At 39.8% G+C, this 14,557-nt stretch overlaps 2 gene segments (V, D, J or C); both read right to left on the bottom strand.

The window, feature by feature from the left end:
* Positions 1–6,495: 6,495 nt before the first annotated feature.
* LOC126029819 (immunoglobulin lambda variable 3-25-like) lies at positions 6,496–7,066 on the bottom strand. The segment is given in 2 exon segments: positions 6,496–6,869; positions 7,027–7,066. Coding segments are annotated over 2 exon segments (414 nt in total).
* Positions 7,067–13,276: 6,210 nt separating this feature from the next.
* On the bottom strand, positions 13,277–13,837 carry LOC126029818 (immunoglobulin lambda variable 3-25-like). The segment is given in 2 exon segments: positions 13,277–13,641; positions 13,795–13,837. Coding segments are annotated over 2 exon segments (405 nt in total).
* Positions 13,838–14,557: the final 720 nt, after the last annotated feature.

The following is a 14,557-nucleotide window of genomic DNA, read 5'->3' as shown; positions in this document are numbered from 1 at the left end:
TTGCTATTTGAGTGTACTGTTTCTAGAAGCTTTTTGTAGAGACTTTAGGTTTTTCTAGGTAGAGTATCATGTCATCTGCAAACAGCGAAAGCATGACTTCTTCCTTTCCTATCTGGATTCCCTTGATATCTTTTTCTTGCCTAATCGCTATAGCAAGTACTTCCAGTGCTATGTTGAATAGGAGTGGTGAGAGAGGACAGCCTTGTCTTGTGCCAGAATTTAGAGGAAAGACTTTCAGTTTTTCTCCATTGAGGACAATATTTGCCTCTGGCTTGTGGTAGATGGCCTTAACTATATTGAGAATGGTTCCTTCCATTCCCATCTTACTGAGAGTTTTGATCAAGAATGGGTGTTGAACCTTATCAAATGCTTACTCTGTGTCTATTGATATGATCATGTGATTTCTATTTTTCTTGTTGTTGGTGTTGTGTATTATGTTGATAGATTTACGGATGTTAAACCATCCTTGCATTCCTGGAATGAAACCTACTTGATCATAGTGGATGATCTTCTTAATGAGGCATTGAATTGTATTTGCCAGGATTTTGTTGAGGATCTTTGCATCTGCATTCATCAGCGATATTGGTGTGTAATTTTTTTTTTGGTAGCATCTCTGTCTGGTTTAGGTATCATGGTGATGTTGACGTCATAAAAGCTATTTGGAAGTGTTCCTGTTTTTTCAATTTCATTAAAGAGTCTTGCCAGGATTAGTAGAAGTTCCTCTTGAAAGGTTTGAAAGAATTCATTAGTAAATCCATCTGGGCCTGGACTTTTATTTTTGGGTAGATATTTGATTACTGTCTTAATTTCCTCAATAGTGATGGGGGTGTTTAGATATGCTACATCCTCTTCATTCCACCGTGGAAGATTACAAGATTCCAAAAATTTATCCATTTCTTCCAGGTTTTCATTTGTAGTGGCATAGAGTTTCTCAAAGTAGTTTCTGATTACCCTTTGGATCTCTACCATATCAGTAGTGATCTCTCCTTTTTCATTCCTAATATGAGTTATCAATTTTCTCTCTCTCTCTATTTTTTTGTTAGTTTTGCCAGAGGTCTATCAATCTTGTTTATTTTTTCGAAGAACCAACTTCTGCTTTCGTTGATCTTTTGGATTGTTTTTCGGGTTTCTACTTCATTGATTTCTACTCTCAGCTTTGTTATTTCCTTCTGTCTCCCTATTTTTGGGTCCTTTTGTTGAGTACTTTCTAATTCTATGAGCTGCGACATTAAGCTATTCAGGTATTCTCCTTCTTCTTTCCTGATGTGTGCTTGCAAAGCTATAAATTTTCCTCTCAGTACCACTTTTGCTGTGTCCCATAGGTTCCGATAGTTTGTGTCTCCATTGTCATTTGTTTCTAGGAAGGTTTTGATTTCCTCTTTGATTTCATCTCGAACCCACTGGTTATTCAGTATTAGGCTGTTTAACTTCCAGGTATTAAAGTTTTTCTTCTGTGTCCCTTTGTAGTTCACATATAATTTCAGGGCCTTGTGGTCAGCGAAGGTAGCCTGCAAAATTTTTATCCTCTTGATATTATGGAGGTATGTTTTATGTGCTAGTATGTAGTCTATCCTGGAGAATGTCCCATGTACATTAGAGAAGAATGTGTATTCAGGCTTCTGGGGGTGGAGTGTCCTGTATATATCTACTAGACCTCTTTCTTCTGTTTCTCTTTTCAGGTCTAGTATATTCTTGTTGGGTTTCAGTCTGGTTGAACTGTGAAGTTTCGACAATGCCGTGTTGAGATCTCCCACAATTATTGTGTTGTTATTGATATTATTTTTTAGATTTGTCAAAAATTGTATTAAATATTTTGCTGGCCCCTCATTCGGTGCATATATGTTTAGGAGAGTGATTTCTTCCTGCTGTATGTATCCCTTAATTAATAAAAAATGTCCATCTTTGTCCCTTACAACTTTCCTAAGTATAAAGTTTGCATCATCTGATATTAGTATGGCCACTTCAGCTTTTTTATGGGTGTTGCTTGCTTGGATGATTTTTCTCCAGCCTTTTATTTTGAGTCTATATTTGTTCTGAGTATTCAGGTGCGTTTCTTTTTTTTTTTTTAAACACCTTGATTACATACATGATTGTGTTTGGGTTTCAGTCATAAAAGGAACACCATTCATCACCAGTGCAACATTCCCATCACCCATGTCCCAAATCTCCCTCCTCCCCACCCGACCCCTGCCTGTACTCTAAACAGGCTCTGCATTTCCCTCATACATTCTCAATATTAGGACAGTTCAAAATGTAGTTATTTCTCTAACTAATCTCATCACTCTTTGTGGTGAGCTTCCTGAGGTGAGCTGGAACTTCCAGCTCTTTTCTCTTTTGTGTCTGAAATTTATTATTGCAAGAATGTCTTTCATTATTCTTAAAACCCATAGATGAGTGAGACCATTCTGCGTTTTTCTCTCTCTCTGACTTATTTCACTCAGCATAATAGATTCTGTGTGCATCCATGTATAGGAAAATTTCATGACTTCATCTCTCCTGACAGCTGCATAATATTCCATTGTGTATATGTACCACAGTTTCTTTAGCCATTCGTCTGTTGAAGGGCATCTTGGTTGTTTCCAGAGTCTTGCTATGGTAAATAGTGCTGCAATGAATATAGGTGTAAGGAAGGGATTTTTGTATTGTATTTTTGTGTTCTTAGGGTATATTCCTAGGAGTGGTATAGCTGGATCGTATGGGAGCTCGATTTCCAGTTTTTGGAGGAATCTCCATATTGCTTTCCATAAAGGTTGAACTAGATGGCATTCCCACCAGCAGTGGATAAGGGTTCCTTTCTCTCCACATCCCCGCCAGCACTGTTTGTTCTCATTCTTTGTGATGTGTGCCATTCTCTGGGGTGTGAGGTGGTATCTCATCGTTGTTTTGATTTGCATCTCCCTGATGATTAGTGATGTGGAGCATTTCTTCATGTGTCTTTTGGCCATTTGTATTTCTTCTTTGTCAAAGTGTCTGTTCATTTCTTCTCCCCATTTTTTGATGGGATTAGATGTTTTTTTCTTGTACATTTCTGTCAGTGCCTTGTATATTTTAGAGATTAGCCCCTTATCTGATGGGTATTGGGTGAATAGTTTCTCCCACTCAGTGGGTGGCTCTTGTATCCTGGGCACTATTTCCTTTGAGGTGCAGAAGCTTCTCAACTTAATATATTCCCATCTGTTAATCTCTGCTTTCACTTGCTTGGAGAGTGCAGTTTCCTCCTTGAAGATGCCTGTAGTCTCAATGTCCTGGAGAGTTTTGCCTATGTGTTGTTCTATATATCTTATGGTTTGGGGTCTGATATCGAGGTCTTTAATCCATTTGGATTTTACCTTCGTACATGATGTTAGCTGGGGGTCTAAATTTAATTTTTTGCAAGTGGCTAGCCAGTTGTGCCAACACCACTTGTTGAAGAGGCTTTCCTTGCTCCATTTAGGATTTCCTGCTCCTTTATCAAAAATTAGGTGATTGTATGTCTGGGGAACATTTTCTGAGTATTCCAGCCTATTCCACTGATCTGAGGGTCTGTCCTTATTCCAATACCATGCTGTTTTGATAACTATTGCTTTGTAGTAAAGTTTAAAGTTGGGGAAAGTAATTCCTCCCATATTCTTTTTCCCAATGATTGCTTTAGCTATTCTAGGGTGTTTATTGTTCCAAATGAATTTCAAAAGTGCCTGATCCACTTCTTTGAAGAATGTCATGGGTATCTTTAGAGGGATAGCATTGAATCTGTATAATGCCTTGGGGAGTATTGCCATTTGGATGATGTTAATCCTGCCAATCCATGAGCAGGGTATGTGAGGTGCGTTTCTTATAGGCAGAAGAAGGTTGAATTGAGCTTTTTGATCCCTTTAGCCACTCTGTGTCTCTTGACTGGTGCATTTAGTCCATTGACATTGAGAGAAAGAATTGTCCTGGACGCTAGTGCCATCTTTATGTCGAAGTTTGGTGTGTCTGTTGGTCAGTCTTGTCTTAAAGTAGGCCATTCAGTTTTTCTTTTAAGAATAGTTTTGAATATGTAAAGTTTCTGAGCTTTTGTTTGTCTGTGAAACCATGTATTGTTCCTTCAAACCTGAAAGTGTGTTTTGCTGGGTGCAGTATTCTAGGTGAAACATTTATTTCATTGAGTTTTGTCACTATGTCCCACCACTAACTTCTGGCCTTGAGTGTTTCTGGTGACAGGTCTGCAGTAAATCTCAAAGATGTTCCCTTGAATGTAATTTCTCTTTTCGATCTTGCTGCTTCCAGAATTCTGTCTCTATCTGTGGGTTTCATCATTGTGACTAAGATGTGTCTTGGGGTGTTTTTTTTCTGGGGACTCTTTTACTTGGTACTCTTCGGGCTTGCAGGATTTGATCGCATGTATTCATTAGCTCTGGTAGTTTCTTTTAATGATGGTCCTGACTGTTGATTCTTCCTGGAGATTTTTTTCTCGGTCTCAGGGACTCCAGTGTTTCTTAAGTTGTTTCTGTTGAGCTTATCATAGACTTCTATTTTCATCTGTTCCCATTCTTTGAGTAATTTTTCCATTGTTTGATCATTTGCTTTAAGGCTTTTTTCCAATTTCTTCTGCTGTATGGAATTGTTATTCATCTCATCTTCCAGTGTACTAATTCTATCCTCAGCTGCTGTTAACCCATGGGAAAGCTCAACCATGTTTTTCTTCAATTCATCTACTGAGTTTTTCAGACCTGTTATTTGACCTGAAATTTCAGTTTGTAGTTTTCTGATTTCTATCTTCATATTCTCTTGATTCTTATTAATGTTCTCTTCTATACTTTCTTTGAGTTCTTTTAACATCTTCCATATTGCGACTCTAAACTCCTTATCTGAGAGATTGACTAGTTGGTTGATTATCTTCAAGTCATCAGAGTTGCCATCGTCATTCTCTATGTCTGGCACTGGCCTGCTTTGTTTCCCCATTGTCACACTTGTATTGTGGGTTTTTCTACGTGTTGTGGTTGTATTCATTGGCCAAATGATGTGCATGGCCAGGAAGCGAAGCAGAGTGGCCGTGCTCCTCTGCCCCACCCTTTCTGGTCTTGTAAACTCACCTCCAGGGAAAGCTCCAGGGAAGGCGAGCCGTCCACAGATGAGCCATACACAGGATGAATTCAGGCCGAAAATGGAGCACAGCACAGAAGACAGGCAGATAGGGGTGCTGACATCTGAGTTCCAGCAGAGTTCAGTGGCTTCTGGAACAGGTTTTCTGATTGTGCTTGATGGGGTGTTTTTTTTTTTTCAGGAATATATTAGTTCCATTTTGTATTTTGATGACTAGGAATTTTAATCTACCTGAATTTCTACTCACAAGGCAAAGTGACTCTGAGAAACCAGTCTCCTATGATTAGAGAACAACACTGAGTTCTCACAATGATATCAATTCTTTGGGAATAATGCATAAAAAGAATCATGGAGATATATTTATTGCATTCTACTTATGATCTGGGAAGAAGCAGATTTGTTTTTATTGGGGTAGAGATTCAGACTTAGGTATCTGCCTTTATTTCTACATCAATAACATTCCAAAGCTATTCCTCATGGACATACAGTGTCCCACCAATTGTTATGGTATTTTGCATAGAGATTGTGGCTCTCATTTTACTTTTCAAGGAACTGACTTTGCTTTACATTAAGGGTTAGACTGAGTCCATTATACACTCATAAATTTCTATATCTTCTCCAAGAATAGAAATTCATGCTGAAATGAGTGGAAAAATGTCTTCAGAATGTCCAATTAATATTCCAGCAGGATGTTAGAATGCAGAAACTGGAGCAATAGAATAGCAAATAGTGTGCTCTACATCAACACAGATAATAGCACTTTATGGAATGTTTTTGTTTTTCTTTTTGGGTCACACCCGCCAGCTCTCAGGGATTACTCTTGGCTCTATGTTCAGAAATCACTCCTGGCAGGCACGGGGTTTGAACCACCATTTTTCTGCATGCAAGGCAAATGCCCTACCTCCATGCTCTCTCTCCAGTCCACTTTATAGAATCTTAAAATTGTGAGGGGTGATCCTACAGTGAAGAGTTGGAAGTAAGTCCATAGTACAGTCAGGTGTAAACAAAAAGAAAAATCTATTTTAGAAAGCTTGAGAACATATTCAACACCTTGTATCAACTAAATCTGGCTTTCAATATGAAGGCAAATGTTTTAAAAAATCTAGGACCAAGTTTGGAAACAGGATTGGTAAACTAATTATTGACCTACTATTTTGCTACACTTCAGAAATCATATTTAATTCTGGCATAGATATCTAGTTTTGAAAAAAATAAAGTTTCATCTAAAGATACAATATTCTCCATGCAGGTCTTATCAACTCAAAGAAATACCCAGTCCAGGCAATAGTAGGGTACCTCCACCTCCTGTGAGTCCTGAATGAAACCACAATTACACCTGTGCAGACAGACCTGTCTGAATAGATGGGAAATGGGGAACTTGGATGTCAGATGTGGGCCTGGGCTATACTATTCACTATTGACCACAACTTTCTAGAGCTGATACAGAGTTAAACACAGATGTGCAAAAGTTGTTGTCTTACTTCCCCACCACCCTGTAACACTGTGGTTATTACCACTGCTGTCCCATGACTGACAGTAATAGTCAGCCTCATCCTCAGCTTGGGCTCTGCTGATGAACAGGGTGGTTGTTTTTCCAGATCTAGAGCCAGAAAATCGGTCAGGGACACCTGAGGGCCTTTTACTATCCTCATAAATTAGCAGTACAGGGGCCTGGCCAGGCTTCTGCTGGTACCAGTAAGTATATGTCTCATCAAGTAATTCTCCAGAGCAGGTGATTGTGGCTGTCTCACCCAGTTTCACTGAGGCTGAGGGTGTCTGGGTCAGTGCATAGGAGGTCACATAACCTGAAATGAAAAGAGAGAAGATGTTGTAGCATATTAAAAGGTTCATTCAACAATCCCCAGAAGAACTCAGTATTTCTAGACTGAGATCATGCTTTGGAGCATGTTGTGCTCATGGTCATTGAGGCCTACAGCTACAGTTGGGCCCCAGAGGCAGCACCTGTGCAGAACATGAGCAGGAGCAGAAGTTTGGAAGACATGGTGGAGACTGCAGAGCTCTGTTCTGGCACCTCTCAGCACTGTTAGGCTCTCTCAGGTCTCCTTATTCCCTTCTCAGGCCACTAGGCCCTGTGGGGGTTGTTTTATGCAAATCAATTTCTGTAGAGATCTTAGGAGATAAATGCCTCACACCAGTCATAGTGACAGTAATAGTCAAACAATTAGTGCAGCTTCCCTAAAGTTTTTCCTCCTGCTCACCACATGATAAAATCAGTTTGGTCTCTTTGTGATGATCTCTGGAACATGCATATTTTTAGCACATAATTGTTGTCCTTAGACTTCTTGCCATGAAATTTCTTGGGCTGGTGTCAGTGGTGGTCTGAGCTTCCTGGAGCCAGGCCATGGGCTTCCAGTGGGAATGAACAATAGGAGCCCTGAAGTAACAAAGGGAGTCCAGTGCCCTCCATATTTCCTACTCAATGCTGCTTCTACTCAGGGGCATTTCTCTCTTTCTTTCCAGTACTTGACTCTATATTCATTGCAAACTGGTCTTCCAAGGGCTTCTCTTTTTCTTTGTGAGTGAGCTTGTCAAATCACCACCTGCTATAGGAGATTCATAGAGCATTTCATTTTGGCTTTCAATGGGTGTTTTTGTCTCTAACTAAATCCTCTCCATATTGTAGATGACCTTGGCATGTGCATCTTCCAGACTTTTTAATCTTTTATCCTAAACATCATGTAGCAAGGTAGAGTCACCAGGAACCATACAAAAAAGATCTGATTTCCATTCAGTCTCTGTGGTCTCTGATGAATCCCAGGTTTCTTGGAGGCTGTGAAACTGGATCAGGATGGTCCCTTGTCACCCCCAGGATGTGGATCCTGTCACTGTGTCCAGATCTGTGCCCTGAGAGTGGAATTTACTTCTGTCTAGAGAGGGTCTGCTGAGGAATGTTGTGTAGGTCTGAGTCAGCAGCAGGGACCTTACAGAGACTGGCTCACCCTAGAGGTGAAGCTGAGCATAGGAATTGCTGCCCAGGGAGAGAAGGAAGACAAGGGCCACAGCAGAATGTCTGTGGATGTGCCAGGATACAGTTTAGACAGGAGGCACAGTCTAGTCTTTTCCAGGATGAGGGTGTCATTGTGTCCTGACAATCATCAGTGCTCATGGTGACACTGGCTTCTGACTCTGTCTCAGTAATCATTGGTCCTCAATTACTTGAAATCACACAAAAGATTGAATATAGAACCTGATCTGTCAAGTCTAGAGCAATAATATAGTGGGTAGGGCACTAGCACTTTATGTGTTCAACCTCCATTGTGTCTTAGTACTTCTCATTATCTCTTGAGCCAGGTATAATCCCTGAGCACTACCAGAAATATCCTAGAACCAAATTGAAAAAACAAACAGAACATGATCTTTAAACCTCTCCCATTTTTTTCCTCACCATGACCATGACTTCCTCCTTTAATTCTTGATCCAGTCCTGTCATAGCATCTCTTCTTTATTTCTACCTGCTCTACCCCAAATCTGTTATGAATAGTCACTTACATTCTCAAGTTTCTGTAATCTGCTATTCTCTTCAAAACAATGGTCCATGTGCTTAAAAGTGGGGACACTCCCTTTGTTTTGTCTCTGGTAGATTCTAGAGTAACATGTGTTGGGGGACATCAAAATGTTCAGATGCTTTGGGGTCCTCATCAGCTTGACTGATATACTGACAAACTATGTTTTCAAGTATTGTTGAGTCCTTGTTTTAGATTTATAAATATACTACTCTTCCACATTACTGATATAACAGAAGCATAGACTCTGCATCCCCCTACTTCAGTTTCTCATCTTCTTTATTGATTTATTTGGATTGTTTGTCCTTATCCTCCATCGACACAGGAAAGAAGCTCTCTAATACTAATAAGCATAATAGGAAGAAATCATCTTATAATACATGAATAAATTTATGTAATCAAAAGAGCACCACAAAGAATGAAACATATTTTTTTAAAATCCTGAGACATTGCACACAGAAATGTGACATCTCTTGGTCTTGCATATGTGCACAGATAACAAACACCCATGTGTCGAGTCCTCATAGTTTTATCTGACACTGTAAATAAAGAACAAGTATTGTGGTTCAGGTGCAGAACACTTGCATTGTATGTAAAAGGTTGTGAGGTTGATTCTCAAAAACACAAAACAAAGATATAATCAAAAAATTGTTTAGTAATAATTACATTTAATCTTGTCAGTGACATGTGATATGTATGGTTTTATACAGACAATATTCTATTACCCCATCAGACTATTTTCTTCTACCAGTATCACAAGTGTCTAATTCACTCTTCAAAGTCCCCACACATCCCCACTGTTCTTATCAGATTATGCAATAGGATCAGAGAACTGATCCCAGAACAAAGCTTATCAGGGCAGTGAGATGTGGGGAGTGGAGTTGATGGTAAAAGAAAGCATGTTCCTGAGGCAATGGTACTACTTCAGCATGATTGGAGAATATTTTTCTGACTGAATCATTGGATTCAGATCAAAAGGGAATCAGGAAAGATTTGTCACAAGGACAAGTGATGTATAAACAGTGACCAGGTTTTAGCAGAACTAAACTGAGTTCTGTGCAGAACTGAAAAGCTATTCCTGACCCCGCTGCTGTTTCTCACTGTAGGGTTCCAGAGTAGAAGAATGAAACCACACAACTGGAATAAAGTGTAATACTTTAATCTGTCTGCCAACAAGATTACACAGCCTGACCAGCCAGGGACATCCCCTGAAGCAGATGAGCCCCACCCAATGTCATGGTGAAGATTATATAGGGAAGGGATATAGGGAGGTTCCAGCTTTCTGATGATTCTTAAAATAATTGGCGCTTGTCTAGGGGTACCTTCCTACTGTTCCCTTGTCCTTCCCAGATGGGAAACCTGGTATGTCCAGATATATTGGGGAGAGGTCTATGGAAATAGACTTGTGAAGCCCTAGCATGTGGCTCAGACCATGTGGTCCTTACAAAATGGTGTTTCTCTGAGCTCAGAATCTATGAAGAAGCCTGCCATGTGTTTTTTACAAAGGGTGTCCCTCCTTGTTAAGAATTCAGGTCCCAACATTACCCCATCTCACATTTGTCTGCTGAGTGACCTTAGTTCCCTCGCTTCGACCCTACTCTTCCCAAATCATGAAGTTGCTCTAGACATTTCAGTTTATAGCATATAATTTCAGGCAGTTGTACCTAGCACTTCTTCCTCTTAGAAAATATGCAACTCAAAACTCAGTTAAACAAACCAATGAACTAGCTAGCAATATATATACATACATATATGTGTGTGTGGTAAAACCAAATATATATGTATGTATACATATATATATATATGATTTTGGGGTCACAACTGCAGCGCTTAGGAGTTACTTCTGGCTCTTCTCTCAGATCTCACTCCTGGCATTTTTGGGAGCCCATATGGGATGCTGGGATTTGAAGGGGGGTCTGTCACAAAGAAAATCTAGGATTTCAAGTTATTTCCTTAGTTAATTGAAAGAATTTTCTTCAAGTCTCTTGCATATTTTTTGGGGATTATGTGTTCCATTGTACAGAAAATTTATTTTTCTATGATATTTCTTTGAGTGTTTTTTTTCCTACAAAGACAGGACTCAAGGCTTAGTGTGGTCTCTGTGCTCAGGGATCATTTCTCGTGGGCATCAGAAAACATATGGAAAGCTGAAGACCGAATCTGAGTTGGTTATGTGCAAATAAGTGCCCTAAACACTGTACTTTCTCTCTGCAACACAAGTGACCATCTTTGGGCCTTCTCATTTTCCATCTCTTCTATAGTTAAAGGTCTATTGTTAAAGATATTAGGTCTGTTCTTTTAGTTTTCATCAAGTACTAAATCATTTGGTAATGAATTTAAACATTATTTAAACACTTCATCTTTTCACATCCGGTGCCATAGATTCGAACATTTATGCTAAATAAAGTTTTCCCATAAATAACCTGCTTGGGCACTCTTTTTGTAAATTATCATGATGTGTTTTATTTTGAAAAAAATTTCACTACTGAATTATCAGTTTCATCAATTTTGGGGCCCTCTAAGAGGTACTCAGGAGGTCCTGAGGGTTGGAGGCACCTTTAATTCTTGACCCATTGTAGTGTCAGCTTAGTGCAAGGGGCCAATGACACAATGCTGAGTTAGTCTTGCAATGCCAGAAATACCCTGGAATCAGGGTAAATGAAGCATGACTTTGTCTCAGTTTCCAACTTGGATATGCAGAAGTAAAATAAGTATACTTGTTCAATGACACACACATCCTCACCACTTTCTCCTAACACCTGTTGTTCTATCTTCAAACAAAACCAGGTAATTCATCTGCTCAAATACTTCTAAGCCAAGAATGACCTTGTACTACACTTTAGGCTAATGAATTATCAGGGCTTATAAGGAAGTTTCTTCCCAAGGAATGATTGTTTTGTGAAGGAACAATTTCTGCAGTGTCTCTCTTCCCAAACATGGATTTGATCATTGAACTTATAGTAGCTTATCTGACATCTTGTACTTTTATTTTAAGAGGAGAAGAATAAGTTTTTCAATCAATTCTCTAGTATATCCATGGTATTTAGTCTTTGGGAATTTGCTGGTGTCACCTTATTGTCAAGGTCAGAGATCATATAGCAATGGCTCCATCTTCACCTTAGCATCATTGAGCTCCTCTCCTATCTTAGGCAATCAGCATGACATCCAAATTTGTTTATATTATGTATTTATACATATTGACATGTATGGCCACATTAAGGAGTATGTGTGCATATAGTTTTATACATATAGATTTATATGATCTGTGTGTATGTAGATGTCTCAGAATATGTATATTTGTATTCTAGAATTCTACTTTTTGAATGGATTTTATGATGGTACTTGATGGGGTATTGGAATTTTCAGGAATCAATAAGCTCCATTTTTTCATCTGCTTACAAGGTGGTTTTGGTTGCTAGAATTTCCAATCTATATGGATTTCTATTAACAGAGACTGACAAGGCCAAGTTACTTCTGAGAGACTGGTATCCCAAGGAGAGAAACTACGCTGAGTTCTCACAGTGATACTAATTCATTGGGACTTAAGGATGAAGATATATTAATTGCATTAAACTTGTGATCTGTTCACTGGGATAGAGATTCAGTCTAGATAAGTATCTGTCTTTTTTTTACAGCAATATCATTCTTAGAACTAACCCTCAGGATAAACAGAGTTTTGCAGCAACTATTATGGTATTTTATAGAGAGATTCTGACTCATATTTGACTTTTCAAAAAATTAATTTCACTTTATTTATTTATTTGTTTGTTTGTTTTTTTGGGCCACACACATTTGATGCTCAGGGGTTACTCCTGGCTAAATGCTCAGAAATTGCCCCTGGCTTGGGGGGACCATATGGGACGCCGGGGGATTGAACTGGAGTCCTTCCTTGGCTAGCACTTGCAAGGCAGACACCTTACATCTAGCGCACCCTCACCGGCCCCTAATTTCACTTTAAATTAAAAAGCTAGACTGAGTCCATTATGGATTCATAGATTTCTCTATCCCCTGAAAGAAGAGAAGTCCATGCTGGAATGGGTGGAGAAAATGTCTCTGAAATATTCAGGTAACATTCCAGCAGAATGTTTGAAAGCAGAGGCTGAGGCAATAATATAGAAAATATGGTGTTCTTCATATACCAGTCAACAGCACCATATGGAAACTTAACACTGCCAGGGGTGATCCCTGAGAGTAGAGTTGGAAGTAAGTCCACAGCACAGCCAGGATGAACAAACTTGAGAACAGATTCAATACCTTGTACCAGTTGAATCAGGCTTTCAATCTGAGGCCAGTGATTTTTCATTAGAAATGGAATTAGTTCACTAATCAGTAGCCCTACTTTTTCCCCCCTCTGAACCCAATGTTTTCTGTCATATTGATACAGTTTTGAGAAAAATGTTTCATTTAAAGATGCAATGTTTGTGATTTGATACAATTTTTGTTTGCACTTTTTCTTTGTATGCTTTTAACACTATTCAGACTGTCTGTTCTTCCATGCAGGTTCCATCAACCCAAGAAACACTGACACGGGCAATAGTATTGAGATACATCCACATCCTCTGAGACCTAAATAGCACCACAATTATCCCTCTGCAGACCTGTCTGCAAGGATTGGAGGGGGGGACACATAGATGCCAGTTGTAGGCCTCGGCCACATTGCTCATTACTGCCCACAACTGTCTGGGCTGCTAGAGAATAAAACACAGATGTGAAAAAGTTGTTGTCTTACTTCCCCACCATCCTGTAACATGGTGTATTCTGTCACTGCTGTCACCTGATAGACAGTAGTAGTCAGCCTCATCTTCAGCTTGGGCTCTGCTGATGGACAGGGTGGCTGTTTTCCCAGAGATAGAGCCAGAAAATCGGTCAGGGACACCTGAGGGCCTATTACTATCCTGATAAATTAGTAGCACAGGAACCTGGCCAGGCTTCTGCTGGTACCAGGACGTATATTTCTTATCAAGTAATTCTCCAGAGCAGGTGATTGTGGCTGTCTGACCCAGTTCCACTGAGGCTGAGGGTGTCTGGGTCAGTGTGTAGGAGGTCACATAACCTGAAATAAAAAGAGAGAAAATGTTGTAGCATATTAAGGGTTCATTCAACAATTCCCAGAACTCAGTATGTTTAGGCTGAGATCAGGCTTTGGAGCATGTTGTGCTCAAGGTTATTAAGGCCTGACACTACAGTTGGGCCCCAGAGGAAGCACCTGTGCAGAAAATGAGCAGGAGCAGAAGTTTCCAAGACATGGTGGAGACTCTCCGGAGCTCTGTTCTGACACCTCTCAGCACTGTTGGGATCTCCCAGGTCTCCTTATTCCCTTCTCAGGCCACTAAGACTTGTGGGGGCTCTTTTTATGCAAATCAATTTCTCTAGAGTTTTTAGCAGGTCTTTAGATCTTCACACCAGTTATGCAATGGGAGTAAAATAACACCTGCTTCCTTCAGTTTTTTCCTCCTGGTCATCACATGACAAAATCAGTCTGGTCTCCTCTTGATCCCAGGCACGTGCAAGTTTTAACCATATAATTGTCCCTAGTCTTCCTGCCTATGGAAAGTGTTGAACTGGTATTAGCCAAGTCTCTGAGCCTTCCTAGATTAAAGTCTAGCCAGTGTTCAGTTGAAACTTATCACAGGAGGAGGGGGTTAAAAAAAAAAAAGAAACTAATCACAGGAGCCCTGAAGTAGCTGAGGGGATCCTGTACCCTCCATCCTTCCTATTCCTGCTGCTTCTTTAGGGCATCTCTTTCTCTATCTCTGTGTCTGTCTCTTTCTCTGTCTGTCTCTCTCTGTCTGTCTGTCTGTCTGTCTGTCTGTCTCTCTGCCTCTCCCTTTCTCTTATATTTGGGCTCTGCATTCATTAGATTGCAGATTTGTCTACAAGGGGCTTCTGCAATTATTTGTGAGTGAGCCTTTCTTGTCCAACCACCACCTGCTATGAGACTTATAAAACATTTCATTTCACTTTCAATA

The sequence above is a fragment of the Suncus etruscus genome, chromosome 15 (assembly GCF_024139225.1).
Source record: "Suncus etruscus isolate mSunEtr1 chromosome 15, mSunEtr1.pri.cur, whole genome shotgun sequence".
Classification (NCBI taxonomy): Eukaryota; Metazoa; Chordata; class Mammalia; order Eulipotyphla; family Soricidae; genus Suncus; species Suncus etruscus.
This window is presented reverse-complemented; position numbering and strand designations above follow the sequence as displayed.